Source organism: Trifolium pratense, linkage group LG7 (assembly GCF_020283565.1).
Source record: "Trifolium pratense cultivar HEN17-A07 linkage group LG7, ARS_RC_1.1, whole genome shotgun sequence".
Taxonomy (NCBI): Eukaryota; Viridiplantae; Streptophyta; class Magnoliopsida; order Fabales; family Fabaceae; genus Trifolium; species Trifolium pratense.
This window is the reverse complement of record NC_060065.1, coordinates 28,067,792-28,088,123: the sequence shown is the minus strand read 5'-3', so window position 1 is coordinate 28,088,123 and position 20,332 is coordinate 28,067,792. Positions and strand designations below refer to the sequence as shown.

At 34.0% G+C, this 20,332-nt stretch overlaps 1 protein-coding gene across 2 annotated transcripts; it reads right to left on the bottom strand.

Moving 5' to 3' along the window:
- Positions 1-2,885: 2,885 nt before the first annotated feature.
- LOC123894179 (2-oxoglutarate and iron-dependent oxygenase JMJD4) lies at positions 2,886-8,689 on the bottom strand. 2 transcript variants are annotated; one of them, XM_045944096.1, is made up of 9 exons: positions 8,243-8,689; positions 7,456-7,635; positions 6,217-6,379; positions 5,975-6,092; positions 5,568-5,637; positions 5,388-5,468; positions 4,756-4,812; positions 4,539-4,650; positions 2,886-4,117 (listed from the first exon to the last, which is right to left on the bottom strand). In XM_045944096.1, exons 1-9 carry the CDS (start codon positions 8,459-8,461, stop codon positions 3,645-3,647), a joined length of 1,473 nt encoding a protein of 490 aa, XP_045800052.1. In that variant the 5' UTR covers positions 8,462-8,689; the 3' UTR covers positions 2,886-3,644. The 2 variants fall into 2 exon arrangements, with proteins under 2 accessions (XP_045800052.1, XP_045800053.1); XM_045944097.1 differs by having other exon boundaries at positions 6,017-6,092; positions 8,243-8,688.
- Between the last annotated feature and the right edge of the window lie 11,643 nt (positions 8,690-20,332).

The following is a 20,332-nucleotide window of genomic DNA, read 5'->3' as shown; positions in this document are numbered from 1 at the left end:
GCTTCTGAAACCATTTAGCATGTAGAATGGTTTCAGAGATTTGTACTCTGAAACCATTTTCCTAGTAGAATGGTTTAAGTGAGTTGATGTAAGGTAGTGAAAAATGAGATTTAGGTAGTGAAAAATTGGGTTTTTTTTTTCTGTGTCCAAATCAAACGAACCAAGTCTCTATTTATAGACAAAAAAAAAATATGAATTTTGGTATAAAAATAAAAAAATAAAAAATTAATTTACAATGAAATAATTGAGTTTAAAGTATTAAATGAAAAAAAAAATTAACGCAGCCAATCATATGCTGACACGTGGCCTTTCTTTTTTAAAAAGTTTCTCTCTCCGCGTGTGGGCTGTAGCCACGCGCGCCTGTCGGCGCGTGTGATGCACGCGCTCGGGTTTTGTGCAATCACACGCTGCCACGTGTCCTGGGGGGTGGGAAAAGAAGGTGGGGGCGCGTGTACTGTTGGGTAAATTACAGAAATGCCCCTGTTGCTCTATTCTTTCAAAAATTAAAAAAATGGGTATTTTTGTCCAACTGAAAAGGTGCACCTTGCTAACTTAGACCCAACTGGGTCTAAGTTAGCAGCCCCCTATATATATATATATATATATATATATATATATATATATATATATATATTTGCTATTATGAGAAATGAGAATAATAAATAATAACCGTCAGATAAAAATAAATGACATAGATAAACCAAAAAAAAAATAAAGTAAAATAAATGACTTAGATTAAAATAACATGTTTAATAATATGGTGCATTATCATTATTATATTATTTCTTTCTATAATTGTGTCTTCATCCCAAATTAGTTTTATTTTTCTTCAATAAAACAAAAAATTATTTTCCTTAGTCGTGTATCTCAACATATTTTTCGGTATTGGCTGCTTCTACTATACCGTGAACACATGTGGTCCATGAAGGACTACTACTTTTCACTTTTTTCTTTTCAATTCTAACCATTAGATGAAATAAGTGTATGGATGCTATCATAGACTTAAAACACTGAATAAATATCTCTTTTTACTATCCTTCTCTTAGTCAAATCACTTGTCAGGATCTCTCCTCCCTCTGGTCTCTTAATGCAAAGTAAGCTGAAAAATCACTGTGAACGGGATCCAAAGCATGGACACTGGTGGTTAGAGTACGGTTCAGGACTATTAGTTGGATATTGGCCATCATATGTTTAGTCACTTGAAGAGTCATGCAAGCATGGTACAATTTGGTGGAGAGATTGTGAATACTCGTTCAAAGGGTTACCACACTGACACTCAAATGGGGAGTGGCCATTTTGCTGAAGAAGGATTTAGAAAATCAGCTTACTTTAGAAACTTACAAGTCATTGATTGGGACAATAATTTACTTCCTCTTGCTAATATTCATTACTTGGCTGATCATTCTAATTGTTATAACATTAAGCAGGGTAATAGCAATGCTTGGGGGAGTTATTTTTATTATGGAGGTCCTGGAAGAAATGTGAAATGCCCATAAAGAAAAATGGCACCAATATTATAGGCTTCCCAGTTACATATATATATTTTGTTTTGGCCATATATATAATATACTCTCTCTGGTCCTATATATAAAGAACACTTTGGAAATTGTTTTTTTGATCCTCTTGATAAGAAACACTTTTTAAATTTATTTTTTATTAAATAGATAATCTCTTGTATACCCTTATTAAATTGTATAAAATGCAACATTTTTTCCAATGTTATGCATTAATTACACATATTCTCAAGGTTAGTTTTGAATTAAACACATAATATTTTAGAATTTTTAATAAAAAAATAAGTCTCCTCAGTATGTGTATTTTTCTCAAGTGTTTCTTATATATAAGACCGGAGGAACTATGTATTTTTGGCATAGATTTTAACTATTCTCACTTTTGGGGTGATGTATCTATCTAGGGTGGCTATAGTGTTTCTTCTTCCCATTTACTTCCTCCGGGCACAATTATAAACAAAAATTATTTTTTAGGTTCATTGAAAAAGTAATGTATTTGGTCAATAATATAGACCCGGATACATTATTTTTCCAATGAATCTAAAAAGTGATTTTTTGCTTATAATTGTGTCCGGAAGGAATATTTCCCTACTAAAATTCATTGAGACCTTAAACATTGTGAAAGATGAAGTTGATATTGCCTTGTGTAGATGTATCGTGAATTTTTCATTCATTCTTACAAAGCTAACCACATATTCTACTGCCAATACATATCCTAATCCATCATCTGTGAATGTGCATTGCATGTGTGGAACAATGGATTTGGGTTGCCTCATGCATTCACGCATTAAATACATCTGTGGTTGTTGGGTCAAGATTAAATAGTCTAAATTTTAAGCATAATATTCTAGAGTGTAAAAATAAATAAATTGAAATATGCTTGATTTCTACATGCTTCGGTCACGATCCAACAGTCACCAATGTGTCATTGCATGAATGTGCAATAACGTCACCGCAAAGTAATTCAAATCCATGAAACACAAGTTAGGCAATACGACAATTTTAGTCAAAAAAGAAGAAGAAAAAAACTGTCCTGTTATGAATACTAAATGCTAGTACATGATTATGTAACAATAATATATATTGTTCCCTAAAGATACAACAAACAGAGCAAAATACCATTTCTCAATCTTGACTGCATCATTTACTAGAATTCCAAAACCAGACAAAGAAAGAGGTAACAGAATCATATTTTCCCTCATTCATGAACCTAGAATTGACAGTACTTGGTATGTATCTGCCATGTGCAACACAAAAACAACCAAACAATAATCCAAAGATGATGGTCTAAGAGGGTGATTTATTATTGTTAAATTATGGAAAAAATGAAAAGGCTAATCACATTGTTGGGTTTATAAAGTGAGAGAGGAACACTTTGTTCTGAGATGTAAACAAATGCAGCAAAAGCAAGTAAAAGCTATACTTTCTTCCTTTTTTTACAAGAACAATAGTGCAGATCATTTTCATTCTTTTCTGTTTCTCTTTTATACATACCAGATGTTTCGCTTATCTAAAACAATAATTTAATGAACTTTGACCAATATTTGGGATACAACATTCAGCCATTTTAGCCACTCATATTCAGTGAAGTCTTGGGATAAGAAACACAATGGACCACATTCAGCTAGTATTCACATAGTAACTTACCATTCAGACAGACCCAGTTGTTGCAAAAGGAGAATTGACTAAGACTGTCACCAATCCTTTATAAACCAATCAAACCCCTCTCACAACTAATTTTAAGTTGATTTGTGCTGCTAAAAAATGGTCAGACAAAAGTCTATCTTTTGAGGGTACAAAGAAAATGAAGGGCCAACAACCGAAACATGCACAAAATTGAAAGGTTGAAATCAAAGAGGTATTGGTCTCTGACTGAGTAGCCAGATGTATCAGAGGAAAAAGGAAGGAACGCATTAAAGTGAAGTATAAATATGGATTTAGAAGCATAGTGATATGTTGTTAAAGATAACTGTGAGATGTTAATTAAAGAGAGGGTGATTACGAAAGCTTACTTAGACAATGACGTGTGAAATGGGTGGTAGCATTTTTGCCTTATAAAAATTGTGAACTGCAGTATCTTGAAGATCAAGTGCATTCAAGATCAGTTGTCAAACATGAATTTCAATAGGATACTCAAGCAACGCGCTGTACAGATGACTCGATGAAAATGTGGCCCAGTTCTGCAACAGTATTGTCTATAAATTTGATGAGGTCTTCTGGTGTGTAAACCTGAGAAGTGTGCGCTTTAAAAACACTGAGGTCCACCAGCTCAACCGTTGAAGCACTCTCAAAATCAGAGAACAAATTGGATTGTTCGTGTATTGTTAAATATGTTTTTCCCACTTGTATGCAGAATTTGGAAAACCTAGGATCTTCAAATGTTTTTATCATATCCACAATGCAATCATGATTCCCTTCTAGAGCATGCAAGTTTTTCATCGCTGATGCAACCTTCCTAATAGACCCAATATTCAAATATAAATGTTGAGCTACTCTTGATGAACTTCCAGTAGTACTTCCATCTCTTCCGTTTATGTAGCAGAGCAGCACCAAATTGGCCAAGGAAAAGTATGAAATGAAAGTGAAGAAGTCATAAAAATTCATCCCTGTTTTAAGAGTAAAGTCAGTTCCCCTGATATTATCACTCAAAGCATCCTCAATCTGATATAGTTTTTTTTTTTTTTTTTTTAAGCCAAAATCCTCAATCTGATATAGTATGTTATGCAAATGTAGTTTCTATTAAACTTGCTACAAAAGTTGTTTTATGTGGTTAGGTCAATTGCTCTAGCAAGCCTAAGTATTTAAAAAATGTAATTTAGATTAGAAAAACTAGTGATATCAATCAATATTATAAAAATTTAACGCTACCCTCTATACATAGTTGATCATCACAAAATCCAAGTAACAGCATATAGGATGACTACTGATTATCTTATTATTAATATAGATCTTTAATTTAAGATATCCAAATTAGTTTGCCCCAACAGGCAACAGCATATTAAAATTTCATAATACACGGTACTGGACCTGTGTTAGCAGCAAGATTGCGCTGGCAGAGACCTTCAAAATCATCACATATATCCTTGATATCTTCTATGTATTCCTTGGCCTCACTGTAGTCCCTTAATAGTAAATTCCACTGTCACAGAATGAAAAGTCATGAGATAAACTTAGTTCAATTATATTTGTCCTCGAGTCTGACTGAATTACAAATATGTATACTTGATTGCATTGCTCAATTTACCACCCAAGAAAGGTTATAGGCATTGAACCAATTGTGGTTTATAGATATTGTATCCTCCTGAAAGAACAAAAGACATACAGTCAAATCATATCAAATTTCCTCAACAGAACCATCTGACAAAGCTGGTATAGACTGAAAATTTAAATTAACCTAATTGTGTTACCATTCTGCTTATAGCATATTGATCCAATTGATAAGCCATTATATTTTTACACATTCAGAAAAAAGTAACCATTATATGACGATAATAGAAACAAAAAACTCCAGGAAACACAGTTTTTTGTTACTGGTTCCACTGAGTTTTCTAACTTGACAATCAACATTTATGTTGCGATGCAGTATAGTGCTCACAACAAGTAGTAGCACCAAGCATAATCTTATTCCTTAAGAACATCAGATTCAATAAGTCAAACACAAGTTCCATTTGGAACAGAGCAAAAATGTAAACAGCTCCTGCTGAATGCACAGTCGAAGAAGCTAAGATTATACTTATTAATTTTAAGTTTAACCACTTAGCACAATCATTATTATATTTGGTATATCAAAATAGTCCTTCTATAAAGGAGCTGTAGAAAATCCCTTCAAAATAAAGTAGATATATAATGTCAATCAATATCAGAACCAGAACATACCAAATTATGAACTTGATGATACCATCCACTGGGAACAAATATGATTTCCCCTGCTTCTTGTGTGCATTCTAACCAGATAGCCTACATAAAATTACAAATTCACCGAAGGCTGAAGCAGAAAAATATTATTGGAAATCTGGAATAAATAAATTTATCAGAAGATGGAAACTATAAATTTACCTTTTTAAAACCAGGATATTTTGAATCAGATGCTTCATCAAAGATATTATAAACGCAACTTTTTACATTCCTGAATCAAAGATTACAAAATATTAGCTCTGAAAAGCCAAAACCAGGCAAAAAGACAATATGTCAAAGCACTTCCATCCTCACCCTTTACCGCCAAAGGAAAACACATAAATATTTAGAGAGATTGAACCAAAACAAAGAAAGAAAATGAAAGGTAAGAGGGAATATCATTGGTAGAAAGTTTGGTCAATGTCAAAAGTGAACTAAAAGAGTTGATAGGTAATTTGAATAAAGAATATATATGGATAGATCTGATAGATTTGTTTTTAGACCACAGTGCCCAACTTCTATTTTAAAAAAAAGAGTTATGAATTTCCATTAGGAAAATGCATCCATGCCTATCAAACACAAGATGATGTTGAGAAGGATCTAGAAAAAACCATCTCTTCTTTCCACAGACATTTGCTGACCAACTATACGACCTGAAAACATCAGCATGAAGAGGAGTCCAAGATCCTGCAAGAAAAAGTGAATGTAAGAATTACTTTTGGATTGTTCATCTCTTTGTAATGGAAAAAAAAATCTAAAATCATCTGAGGTTCATTGCCGCTCGAAGATTTCATTACAACTAAAGTCACACCTTTAACTCCAACGTAAACAAAACGATAGTCAGAGCAACATATTTCAGTATTTTGCTGGGAACTGTCAGAATAAGTATTCATTCTGAAGTTGTCGAGATACAAGTTGAGCCAATCATCACAAAAGAACATCGGAGTGATGTATGCTACATAATCTGGATATTCCTGCGATAGTTGCAAAAAGAAATTACTTAGTGAATCATCATCCGTAGTCTCTAAAAACAATAATGTAGCATGTGATAACTAATGCAACAAGAGGATTCTCTATGTTGAAAGGGTCAAACTTCGTAGTAGTAAATTATGAATTTCCATTTGCTCTGGCTAATGATGTGTGTCTATCTAAAAATTCCACAAATGGGCAGATTGATTGCATAGGGAGCTTGCTGATGGGTATGTGTATGAATTTATTATTAAAACAGTAGAAATAGGAATAGAATTACGGTGAAAGCTTGCAATTGAATTAATGGTGAAGAACAATTACAATTGGAAACAGAATGAAAAGCAAATAAGTGAAATACTAACAGCCCCAAAACACATAGTGCTCCCAAAATCACTAACAAAGTGATCCCCCACAAAATAACAGAAAACTTGGATGATTCATTCTCTTTCCCCTCCACTGCTTATATAACAAATCCCCCGTGCATACCATGCATCACATAGCCACGTCATCGTTCTTCTCACCATTCCCCTTCTTCTCTTTAAACCCCTTCTTTCTCCAATACACCCTCCACACTCTTGGTTTGGGCCTAGTGTTAAGGCCCGTAGTGTCAAGGCCCATCTCGATCCATGTTTCTATCACTTGCTAGTAACAAAATAGAAAAACTAACACCTGGAAATTCTATATGTAATTGAAATTCAAGCAAATCAACCGTATCCATACAAATTCATTTGCACAGTAGACTTCGTCAAGAGCCAAAAGTGAATGGGAACAATAAATGGATTTTGTAATCCAAAAACCAAAATGCATAATGCATATCACCCCTTGTTCCTGAAGTTCATGCATTGATGATATGAATAATGACATCTTTTAAACGGAGACAACATAAAACCACTACTATGGTAGTACGTTTGGTGTCGCGTTAAAATGAAGTTCGATAAAATATCACAAATAATCCATCCCTAAATTTTTCTGGGATGCTTTATTAACCCTCAAAACTTAACTATATTCGAGAAACATAGAATAAACACTAAAAATCTACAACAATCAATGATGAAGTGATGAAAAGCTAAACATGATATACCTTCACAAAATGCCAATCCTTCAAATAAGGTACAGATATAGAATCACCATTACCTATACCATTTTCATTATTGCACTGAACTGCAGAACCCTCAATCTGAAGGCAACGTCCTACGAAATCAGAGACCAGCAACTCCTCCCTTTTTTGATCACCAAAATCTCTAGTATCACAATCTGCAACCTTTCCATTACCAACATTTCAATCAGCTAATAGGCATCCATATTTTCCATTTTCAAACGGTTTAAACGAACCTCAATCTTACATAGTTTGAGTGCAACAATCAACAACAAATTATATCCAACGACCAAATTTCAAAAACACAATAAAATCATATCATTACTAATTTACACCAATTTTTCCTAATCAATTGTAATCATTCAAAATATCCTAACTAGCTTAATTCTACAGCTCTAATTAAATCCCAAATGCCCTTAGACCTTAAATATTGATTTGTTTTGGTCTAATTGCCTAATGATAACACACTGTCTATGAAGCAAGGACACACTCCTCAGAATAGGAGTATACCGCTGTCGGACACCACACTTATGATTGTATTAAATTATGTCATTTTCTCAAATTTTTATTGGTGTCGTCCACGTGTAGGTGTCCATGTCATATCTGGTGTTCATGTCTGTGCTTCATAGCATACTTTGGAGAAGTGGGAAACCCCCGACCCTCCAATAATGTCCTAGTAGCTACCAACGCTACCTTTACGGGACCTTCAATATTGCTTTTAATTTATGGTAAAAAAATAAAATAAAATAACAAGTAGTAGCAATTTTGATACCTGAACTTTGGAGGAACCAAAATGATTGAAAAAAAATTGAAAATTGGGTTGACCCTTTGGGGTGACCCAATCAGTGGAAGCCTTCCAATGATGGTCCATTAGTCCGGTGAGAATCACTGGTTTGTTCTTCTCCATATATCTTTCAACAAATTCACGGTAACTTAGTTCCTTTCCATTCACCTTCTCTATTTGCCCCTTTATGTTGATGTTGACAGCCATTAGTATTATTCCCTCTCATAAAAATTCACAATTCATAAACCTGTTTCTTCTCACAAGTTCCTCTATAAAGAACCAGAAAGAGAGAAAGAAAGAAAGAAAGAAAGAAAGAAAGAAAGAGAGAAAGAGAAATCAGTATTGGGACTCGTTTGTTACTGGGCTTAAATCAGGTTTACAAATACTGTGCGTTTGTTTCGATAGATTTATGAAAGAGAGAAATAAGGAAGAGAGAAATAGGAAAGAAATAAGATATTTCTTCGATTTGGATGAAGAGAAAGAGAAGTTTTTTAAGTGGGTCCCAAGTAAAAATAAATCTCTCCTCGTGAGGCGAGATTTGTGTTTGAGGGAGTGAAAAAACTGCATCTTTCCCACGATGCCCTTCTCCTCTTTGGCGGCAATTTGTGAACTTTCCCTCTTTTTTTTTCCTTTCTTCACCTTCATATAGCAGTTTCTCACAACTTTTTGTTGGTATGGCAGGAACTTCATCTTCACCCCCTCTATTTTGCACCTATCATCAATCAGGTAATAAATTTCATATTCACTCTCATTGTTTGGGATTTTGATCAGTATCATAATTTGCGTTATTACTCCATAATAATTTAAATTGGAACAAGTATTGTTGTTATGTTCTTTCTCTTTTCCCTTAGGTTTAATACCATAAATGTTCTTTGTACTAGATTTCCCACCCGTGCGACGCACGGGAAATAATTTGTTTATATGATATGATTTTATATTTCGTTTGTTAGTACGACCAACAAATAATTTCTATGTAATATCCCGATATCATTATAAACTAAACTAAATATAATATGACATTGTCAATAGATAAGAGGGATAATCTTTATCTAATTAAATACAACACTTAGAGATATAAAATTTGAAAATTAATATTAAATTTAATGGATACACAAAACATAGAGCGTATAATAAAGGCTAAATAAAATCTTACCGTCCCCGTGTGTTTTTTAGAGATATAAAATTTAAAATTTAATATTAAATTTAATGGATACACAAAACATAATGAAATTAGTCAATAAGACACTCACAAAACATGTACTCTCTTAGCCAAAAATCTATATTGTATTATTCAACAAATTTTAACTCTCCATGTTGAAGTTAATTCATTTAGTAATTTAGTAAATGAAGTATAGAATAAAGCTAGTTAGAAAAAAAGTAACAGGGAGGCAATTAGATGAACATCATAATAAGTCAAAAAATATATTATTCACTCAAATGATTTCACTTGTAAATAAAACAACCTGCAAACCAAGGAACCAAAAGTCACAAAACTAAAACAAACCATGATACACAACACATAAAACCACTTACTCAAAATAGAATCACACTATTAGGAGGAGAATAATTTGTTTATATGATATGGTTTTATATTTCGTTTGTTAGTACGCCCAATAAATAATTTGACATAATATTACAATATCATACATTGAACTAAAAATAATACGACTTTGTCATTAGATTAGGGAGATAATAATTACTATACGGCTCACTCAATAAAACAACACATGGTTCTTGATCAATAATAAATTTCATAGACGAGTGCTAGTAACACACTCTTTAACAAACACAATCTAACACACTCTCTTGTATTGGTTAAAATTTATATGGGTCCCATAAAAGTTATATGGGTCCCATAAAAGTTATATGGGTCCACATTTTTTTATGGGACCTATGTGAATTTCAACCAATAAAAGAGAGTGTGTTGGAGTGTGTTTGTTAAAGAGTGTGTTGCTAGCATTATTCAAATTTCATATTCACTCTCATTGTTTGGAATTTTGATCAGTATCATAATTTGCGTTATTACTCCATAATAATTTAAATTGGAACAAGTATTGTTGTTATGTTCTTTCTCTTTTCCCTTAGGTCTAATACCATAGATGTTCATTGTATTCCTTAGAATTGAAAAATTCACTTTTTGTGTATTACCTAGTTTGGTTTATTGGTTTTGGTTCAATTTGTTAATGTCAATGGGTGTTTTAGCAATGAAAAAAAAAAAATGACGTTATATGTTAACAATGGAGACTTGATTAACTCACCAACATCTATGTTAGGACATAGATGCTTATCAGTTTAGTATATTCTTTCATTTTTTATGAACTTACAACTTGACATATGACTTAAAAGTGTTGAATCTAAGATTGGATTAAGATTTAAGTAGTGTTAAATAATTTAAGAAAATGACATAATTAAATGGGCAATGTTATTAGCACCCCCAAAATGACAATAAGTCCTTCGTCAATTTACATTCCGCACCCAACCATGGTGATTATACAACACCGATAGGTTCGGTATGATTACCTGACGGAGGATTATGTGGCTATTTACCCACGAAATGACCAAAAACTAAATTAACTAAGTGGGAGATGTGTGAGACCTCAAAATTCTAAATGCCTCCTTTTATATGCATTTTGGTTGCACCGGTAGCCAATTAAAATTGGCGGCGTGGCAGGCCTTTGAGTGGTGCATGAGACTTGACCACCGACAATTCCACTACTTAAGTAGCGGACTGACTGCGTAGGGTGTTCCACAACTTAAGTAGCGGGTCAGCCTATGACAGAAACTCAAGCACATAAAATCAATAAATGCAAAGTGAAGATGAAATATAAATCTTTTATTAACACAGTAGACAAAAAAGTTACATCAATTTAAATATTATATCTAAAATCTCAAATTCAAATTAAATAAACTAAAAGTATCTCCTTGAGCACGTTTGCACCTAAGTCGGAAGCAAAGATATAAATATGGGTCAAACTAGAATTCTCCTCCTATATATTTTCAAGTGTTAAATGGGAGAGTTTGACCTACAAGTTCCACATGTTTTTCAATTACTATCACCGGTCATTTCAACAACATAGAACAATCTCATTTGTGCATGGAAGAGTCCTATTTGTGTGACCCTAAACGAAAGCTTGATAGATTTTGTTTCGGCTAGTCATATCGTACCCAATTTGGACACAAAAATCCTTCGTTGATTAGCGAAAGAGTAAAATGAGAAAGGCATAGGATGACAAAAAAAATCTCCATTTTCATTTGGTTAACAATCTACATAACCTTCTAAGATTTTTTTTCTTCTGCTCATACATTTATCACTTTATCCCAACATATTTTAAAATATTCCTATTTTACCCTTATCTTATTCTATTAATTTTTTTTGTGCGGTAAGTTAATTTTTCCGGAACACTTTTGACTAGTGTTCCGGTGTACAAAATTTTTGGATTTTTTTTTTCTTTTTACCGGAACACTTTAAAAATAATAATAATAACACCGGAACAATTTATTTAAGTAATCCGGTTTGTAAAATGTTTAATTTAACTATTTAAGTATTCCGGTTTGCAAAACAATTTCAAGTATGTTCCAGTTTTACCGAAATAATACTTATCTTGAACTTTCTGATTTGTAGTTCGCTTAACTTTTTTTTTTGTCGTCGCCGCCGCCCAACAAATCTGCATACACAAAATTAGTATTGGTTTTGATCACGGGTTAATGGCTTAAATGTTTGTTCATGAATAATGATCAAAAGCTCGCATCCTCAATGATGGAAGAGAACATTCAAATAATAATAGAAATTTGGATCTTTAAGGGTCTGTTTGGTTCAAAAGAGTAGAAGGGGAGAGAGGAGGAATTTTTATTGAGGGGAGGGGAGGGAAGGGGAGGGGAGGAAAAAAATTTAATTGCAGATGTGTTTGGTTCAAAAGAGGAAAGGGGAGGGGGAGGAGAGAAATTTTAATTGCAAATATGTTTGGTTTACGAGGGGAGGGGATGGATGATATAATTAAATTACTTTTTTATCCTTATAATTTATAAGAGTCTCATAATTTTAACATTATTCACTTTATAAATATTTATATATAAGAACTCAATAGACTCGAAACTCCACAAATGTAATTATTTGTTGATGTTAATTTTTTTTATCTTGATGGTTGATTGAATCTAATAAATAATTTATAAAAATTAAACTGCACACAAAAATTTAAAATTTAATCTTATAAAAAAAATTATATATATACATTTAACGTAATAGGCAAAGACAAAAAGTTATATAAAACAAATTAATCACATGTAACAAATAAACGTAGGCAAAACAATTATATGACAAAATTGTATATTCGATGCAACAGATTGAAAATTGTGTGGAAATAAGAAATATCAACGAATCCAAAAAAAAAAAAAAATTGAAAACAAATTATATATGTCTGTGTGAGTGAATAATAATTAACGTAAGCAAAAATCTAAACAAATAGCAAGTTCTCTTTTTATAATAAAAAAGTAGCAAGTCTTTTTTTTTTGACACAAAAAAATAGCAAGTTAGCAACATTAAAAATGCAAGTAAGGATGATTTTGGTATTTAAAAATAAATATAAGGATAATTATGTCAACATAATTAAAATTGTAATAACATTTAATGCCTTCCCTCCCCTCCCCTCCAAATCCCCCCAATTTGGGGGGAAGCAAAAAGTGGTCTAAAATGTGTTTTGAATCCCTCCCGTTCTGTAACGACCCAATTTTCATATTATTATTTTTATGTGTTAAAATATTTTATTTAACGTGGCATTTTAATTAAGTTAATAACTAGGGTTATTTATCGAGTACTTTAGTTATTAAGCGAGTAGAGTGAGTTAACGCGTTATTGGGCCAAGCCAATTGGGCTTGAGGCCCAATGGGCCTTGTGAGTGTGAGGGGGCGCCCATAAGGGCATAGTGAGGAAGAGAATTCATTTCTCATGTTCCTTTTGTATTCTTGAGAGGAGAAGAGAGAGAAGGGAGAGCTCAAGAGCTAGGGCAAGGGGAAAGTGAAGAGATCAAGAGCAAATCTTCGAGTCTTCTTCGAATCCAGGTAAGAGAGTAGATTTCATATTCGTGGGTGACTCGAGGAAGGGGAGAATGTCGATTTCTCCTCACCCGAACTTCCTCCACCCCATTTTCGTTTTAGTTTGGATGGATTTTCTTAGTGGAAATCGATTCTAAAGTTCATAACATGTTTAACATGCTTTTAACATGATGTATGAACGAATTTAATGGTTAAAAACGAAGTTTATGAATGATTAAACTCAAGAACTTTGTGTTCTTGAGAGTTTTGAGTAAAAGTGTTAAATCTCTACTTTTTCGTAGTAAAAATGGTAGATCGGTGAAATGAACCGTCCTTTTGTGTTTAGATATGTTTGTTGCACTTGAATACAAACTCATTTGGGGTTTATAACATGAAAAATGGGATTTTTGGGTGATTTGGTGTAGAAATCGCAAGTTTTGAACTGTCCTGACAGGAGGTGTTCGCTCAGCGAACGTGTGGCGAACAGCTCGCCACAGCTCGCTGCAGCTCGCCACGAGCAGGTGAGCCACTGGTGTGGTTCGCTGAAGCTCGCTGAGCCTTCGCTTAGCGAACAGCTCGCTATAGCTCGCTAAGGCTCGCTTAGCCACCGTGACAGCACAGCACTTTGCTGTTTTGGAAAATGAATGGCTTTGAGGGTTCTAACATGTTATATTATGTATGTTAATTGTTGTAATAGACATGTATGATTATAATATGGATAATGAACATATTGTATGAGATTAATTGAGTAATCTTAGAGAATAAATATGATTGTGATGATCATGAATATGTGTTAGGAGTATGACTTAATCTTATGCTTTTGTGATGATGTATGCAATTGGATTATGTGTGTGTATCTTGTTTTGGAAGATGATTATTGATGATGTTTGTTTAAATGTCAAAGAAGTATATTAAGGTGTTAATCAACTTAATAAAGAAGGATATTAGAGTATGTTATTCTAATAAAGAAGGATATTAAGGTATAGTGTTATCTTAATAAAGAAGTAATGTTGGATAGTGTTCCACATTAGTAAATGAAGAGCTTAATGCTATTGATTGTGAGTGAATTCATGAAATACATACATGCATTCATGAATATATGTGATATTGGATATTCCAATAAAGAAGGATATCGGATTATATTTATCCGATAAAGAAGGATATTAGAGGTGAGATACTCTAATAAAGAAGATGGTACCACATGCATTAGATATGTCTAGGGGACATAGCATGAAGATTGTGGCATTAGATTGCATTAGGATATGTGTACATTATTTGATATTTGATATGTGACACATATGTTTGGAATTTGTGATAATTGTCTATGTGTGTTAGACTTGTTGTATGTGTTGATTGTCCGATGATTTTAAATGTAATTGGCTTCAATATCTTGTGAATTATGATTGATATTTGATTATAACTTGTGTAGCTTATAATTAAATGAAGTTAATGATGTATGCTCATAAATGAAGTATGAGTACAATTAGGTTATAACTCCTAATTTGATGTGATTAATGAAGTATATGCATGAGTTAGACTATGTATGATTTGTGATGAAGTGTTTAAGTATCATTTACTTACACTTGTATAGTTTTGAGTATGTTATCTAACTCTCTTTTATGTGTTATGTGCTGGACCGTTGGGGGTCCAGATTTTACAGGTTATGTGTGTTTCGTTGTTCGAGTCTTTGGTGACGCTCCGCTCTGATTGTGACACGGGAAAAGGGGTTGTATATAGTATATAGAGTCATTCATGACTAATGTATCTAGATTGGAAAAATGTATCTTTTATAAGGAAATTTATATTGTATAAAACGAGTTTTTATTAAATAATCATGTTAGTATTATTTTGTAAAGAGGAGTGTAATACCTAGAACTAATATTCTATAACTTAAATTGCAATTTTCCGTTGCGTATTTTGTAAAAGATTTAATAAAGGTAGAATTACATTAAAATAATGGGTTCGGGTGTTACAATTGGTATCAGAGCCCCGTTGTCTTCGGACTGTGTGGGTTATGTGTCGATCAGAGCAGGTCTGTGCAGTCAGACCAAGTGAGTGTTGTGTGTCAGTCGTGTTTGTCTAACGATTTTGTTGTGTTTGTTTTGTGAAATCACTTATGTTGTTCATTTAGGAACTATGAGTGGTGTGAATTGGATTAATCGATCCATTCTTTTGTTGGGTAATGGTGTGAGTACTATACTCCTATGTTTATAATAGTTGTATATGCGTAGAGTTTAACCTTTTTGTAGTTTAAACTTGATGGATTGATGCTTATTGCTAATTTTTGATGATCCGGCATGATATAAAACTGCATGTGATGATCCGGTATGATATAAAACTGCATGTGACGATCCGGCATGATATAAAACTGCACGTGGTAATGATTTGAAATAATTTTAAGAACTAATATTATTTCTTGAAGATTTTAGTGAAAATATAGAGTTATTTTCTTTTGGGTAAGTGAAAATTAAATTTTCAAAATGGTGAGAAGATTAGGATATTAATGTGTCCTTGTATGTGTTTGTTATATGTTTGTTTATAACATGTGTTAGATGATTACTAGGGATTTGAATTGCTATGCGTTTTATGAGTAAAAACATGAAGATCTCATAATTCTATGTTGTGATTGTTGATGCATGATTCTAATTGTGCTTTCAAGTTTATAATGATGTTATATGCCTGATGTTTTGGATTTTGTGGATTAGTGAGTCGAGAAAACGAGAGTTTAGTGAGCGTAAGTTCAAAACCGTAGCAGAGCACCCAGATTTTTGGATGTGCTCGCTAGGCGAAGAATGAACCTCGCTGAGTCTCGCTAAGTCTCGCTAAGTCCTGTGAATGTTTGTGACTTGTCTCGCCGGGAACTCGCTAGCTTTTGCTAAGCGAGGGAGCTAGACAAGAAATTTTATTTTGTTGATGTCTTGTCCTAAGTTAATTGGATGTGAGATTCTTGTCTTCTTGTGTTTACTAGGGCTAGGATAAATGTGAATATGAATTGTTGCTATGCAATATTCATTTTTCTTGTGTTGTTTTGATTTCCTAACTTTGAGAAGTGAGGGAAGTATAGGTTACTTGAATGCTTGCATGAATTTGTGTTAGTGTTTAGGTATCGTGGGTTAGGTTTTGTCCCCTGTATGCGACATGCGTGTAAACGATGTCGATACTAGTTTCTTCTTTTGGGAAGAATGTGTTTAGAGACGATAGAACCGTTAGGTGTGAGCACCAGAAGTTCTAGTGGAAGAGTGTAGGTGGGTTTGAGATAAGTGGGGGAGAAGGTTGTATCCCTCCAAGATGTTTCGAATGTGAGAAGATGAGATGAGTAGAGATGTTCTTGAAGCGGAATATTCAGGAAGTGGTGACGTTGTTCGAAGTGGAATGGATGGGAACAACAAGTTGTGAGAAACTATTAGAAGAGGAGTTGTCGGACCAAGTGTTTCGCCGTGAGGCGTTAGTGAGATTGGTTAAGTGAGATGAAGAGTATTCGGAATGATTGGAGATCGTGTGTTGCACTAAAAGTATGGAGGCGTGTTTTGTGGACCAAAGTTGAAGTACCTGTTTGATCGAAAGGAGTCGAATATGAAGAAGAGGGAGTGATTAAGATTCTTGGGAGGTGATGATTTTGAAGTAAGTTGTCATCCAAGTGGATCGGATGTTGTAGCGGATTCTTGAGTAAGAAGTTTTACGTGAGTCGTGCATATGGTAGTTGGTTGAATTGGTTGAACAATTTGGAGTCCTAAGCCTAGTGTGTGAAGTGATTTTTAGAAGAGATTTGAGGAGCTTAGAGAAAAAGATGTGAAGATTAGTGAACTGTTGGTGTTAATTAATCGATGAAGGGAAGTAGGTTTTAAAGTAGATGAGAATGGAATTGAGAAATATCATAATAGGATTGGTATGTTTGTTGAATCGTTGGAAGTAAGGATTGTATGAGTAGTCGAGTTTATTCGAAGATGGAAGTAGGATAACAATTCGAAAGATTTTGTGAGAGGCTTGTCGAAGAAAGAGTGATTGGATTTGGATAATGACCGGACAATTTGTGTCGAAGTTGAATGAGATCCTAGAAGTGGAGATGAAGCTAAATGAGAGGTATCATTTTTGAATGATGAAGAATAAGAAAGTTAGCCGTTGGAGAACGTGTTGAGAATGAGTAATAGGAGGTCATGTTGGAAGTGACTTGTGTTAGGTGAGAGTTTGCGAAAAGGATTACCGCACATGTGAGTAGATGTTGTGTTTGAGCACATATAGTGAGAGGTTGAAGGCGATGCCCTAAGTAAGTGTCAGAGAGCATTTTGTAGTGCCCAAAAGATAAGAGTGAGTAAGTATTTGCTAAGGAATTTGGATTCATGGAATGGAAGAGTCGGTAGAGACTAGTTTTGTTAGATGTATCGTGGATGTTGATGTAGTATGGTCTCATCGTGGACGACGGAATGATAGTGATTCGAGGAATAAACTTAAGATGTATTTTGGACGAGAATTTTGGAAATTTTCTAGATGTCATATTGAGATTAGACAAGGAGTCATGAGTAAGAATACTAAGACAAAGGTTGATTAGAATTTAATGGATAGAATTAGGTCGTATGGCGAATATTTGGAGCTTTGTAGATTTAATTCAAGAGTTTGATTTTGGTATCGAATGTACTAAGGAGGAGTTTAAAGATAGCTATCCAAAGAGAGATGATGATTGGTAGAGGTCGTAAGTGAATAAGAAACCGATGAGTGAATAAACGGAGAAGATTATGCTTATTGCAATGCAAGATGATGAGGAACATTGATAGATGGATTATGGGCAAATTGAAGATGTCGTTTGGGATCAAAGAGATAGAGGTTATGATTGTTTGGAGAACCAATTTTAGGCGGTAGCCAAATTTTGAATTGGCGAATTGCTAAGGGATTAAGGAGAAGTGGTATTGGAAAATGTTTGCGTTAAGGAATGCAAATATTGGTTGAAAGATTACTTAGGAACAGAGTAGTCGTATTGGATTCGACTCAATGTGAGAAAAGGAATTTGACGGTTAGAGATGGTAGTTTTTAGCATATGTCAATGAAGTTTGAGAATGTTGGTCATCAAGTGATTGTTGGAATTGAATTATCGAGTGATATGTTGGAATAAGATTCGAATATGAATAAGTGATGTAACACGGTTAAGTGATTCATGAGGGAATCAAAGATTTATGAGGATTATGGAGTTGTGGAAGTATTCCACGGAAGTATCTTTCGGAGAGTTCGATTGGTTATACCTATTTTAGGGTAACGTTGTGAGGTCGTAGAATGTGAGTCTATGGATGTTTCGTGCGGAGTGGACGTTTTAGCGGTTTGATAGGAATGGTTTATGTCGATATCATGATTGTTGACTATCTATCGACAAATTGAGGAACTGGCCGTCCTTGATCTCTTGTTGATAAATGGACAAAAATTGTGTTGGATGGGATAAACTAATTTTGTCAAACTTAGTAATGTGTAGCGTTTTGAGCGTTTTGTTGGAGGGTCGGATACAGGAGTTATCCGGAGTTGTTTTAGTCGCGTAATTTTCGAGGGCGAAAATCTTTTAAGTGGGGGAGAGTTGTAACGACCCAATTTTCATATTATTATTTTTATGTGTTAAAATATTTTATTTAACGTGGCATTTTAATTAAGTTAATAACTAGGGTTATTTATCGAGTACTTTAGTTATTAAGCGAGTAGAGTGAGTTAACGCGTTATTGGGCCAAGCCAATTGGGCTTGAGGCCCAATGGGCCTTGTGAGTGTGAGGGGGCGCCCATAAGGGCATAGTGAGGAAGAGAATTCATTTCTCATGTTCCTTTTGTATTCTTGAGAGGAGAAGAGAGAGAAGGGAGAGCTCAAGAGCTAGGGCAAGGGGAAAGTGAAGAGATCAAGAGCAAATCTTCGAGTCTTCTTCGAATCCAGGTAAGAGAGTAGATTTCATATTCGTGGGTGACTCGAGGAAGGGGAGAATGTCGATTTCTCCTCACCCGAACTTCCTCCACCCCATTTTCGTTTTAGTTTGGATGGATTTTCTTAGTGGAAATCGATTCTAAAGTTCATAACATGTTTAACATGCTTTTAACATGATGTATGAACGAATTTAATGGTTAAAAACGAAGTTTATGAATGATTAAACTCAAGAACTTTGTGTTCTTGAGAGTTTTGAGTAAAAGTGTTAAATCTCTACTTTTTCGTAGTAAAAATGGTAGATCGGTGAAATGAACCGTCCTTTTGTGTTTAGATATGTTTGTTGCACTTGAATACAAACTCATTTGGGGTTTATAACATGAAAAATGGGATTTTTGGGTGATTTGGTGTAGAAATCGCAAGTTTTGAACTGTCCTGACAGGAGGTGTTCGCTCAGCGAACGTGTGGCGAACAGCTCGCCACAGCTCGCTGCAGCTCGCCACGAGCAGGTGAGCCACTGGTGTGGTTCGCTGAAGCTCGCTGAGCCTTCGCTTAGCGAACAGCTCGCTATAGCTCGCTAAGGCTCGCTTAGCCACCGTGACAGCACAGCACTTTGCTGTTTTGGAAAATGAATGGCTTTGAGGGTTCTAACATGTTATATTATGTATGTTAATTGTTGTAATAGACATGTATGATTATAATATGGATAATGAACATATTGTATGAGATTAATTGAGTAATCTTAGAGAATAAATATGATTGTGATGATCATGAATATGTGTTAGGAGTATGACTTAATCTTATGCTTTTGTGATGATGTATGCAATTGGATTATGTGTGTGTATCTTGTTTTGGAAGATGATTATTGATGATGTTTGTTTAAATGTCAAAGAAGTATATTAAGGTGTTAATCAACTTAATAAAGAAGGATATTAGAGTATGTTATTCTAATAAAGAAGGATATTAAGGTATAGTGTTATCTTAATAAAGAAGTAATGTTGGATAGTGTTCCACATTAGTAAATGAAGAGCTTAATGCTATTGATTGTGAGTGAATTCATGAAATACATACATGCATTCATGAATATATGTGATATTGGATATTCCAATAAAGAAGGATATCGGATTATATTTATCCGATAAAGAAGGATATTAGAGGTGAGATAC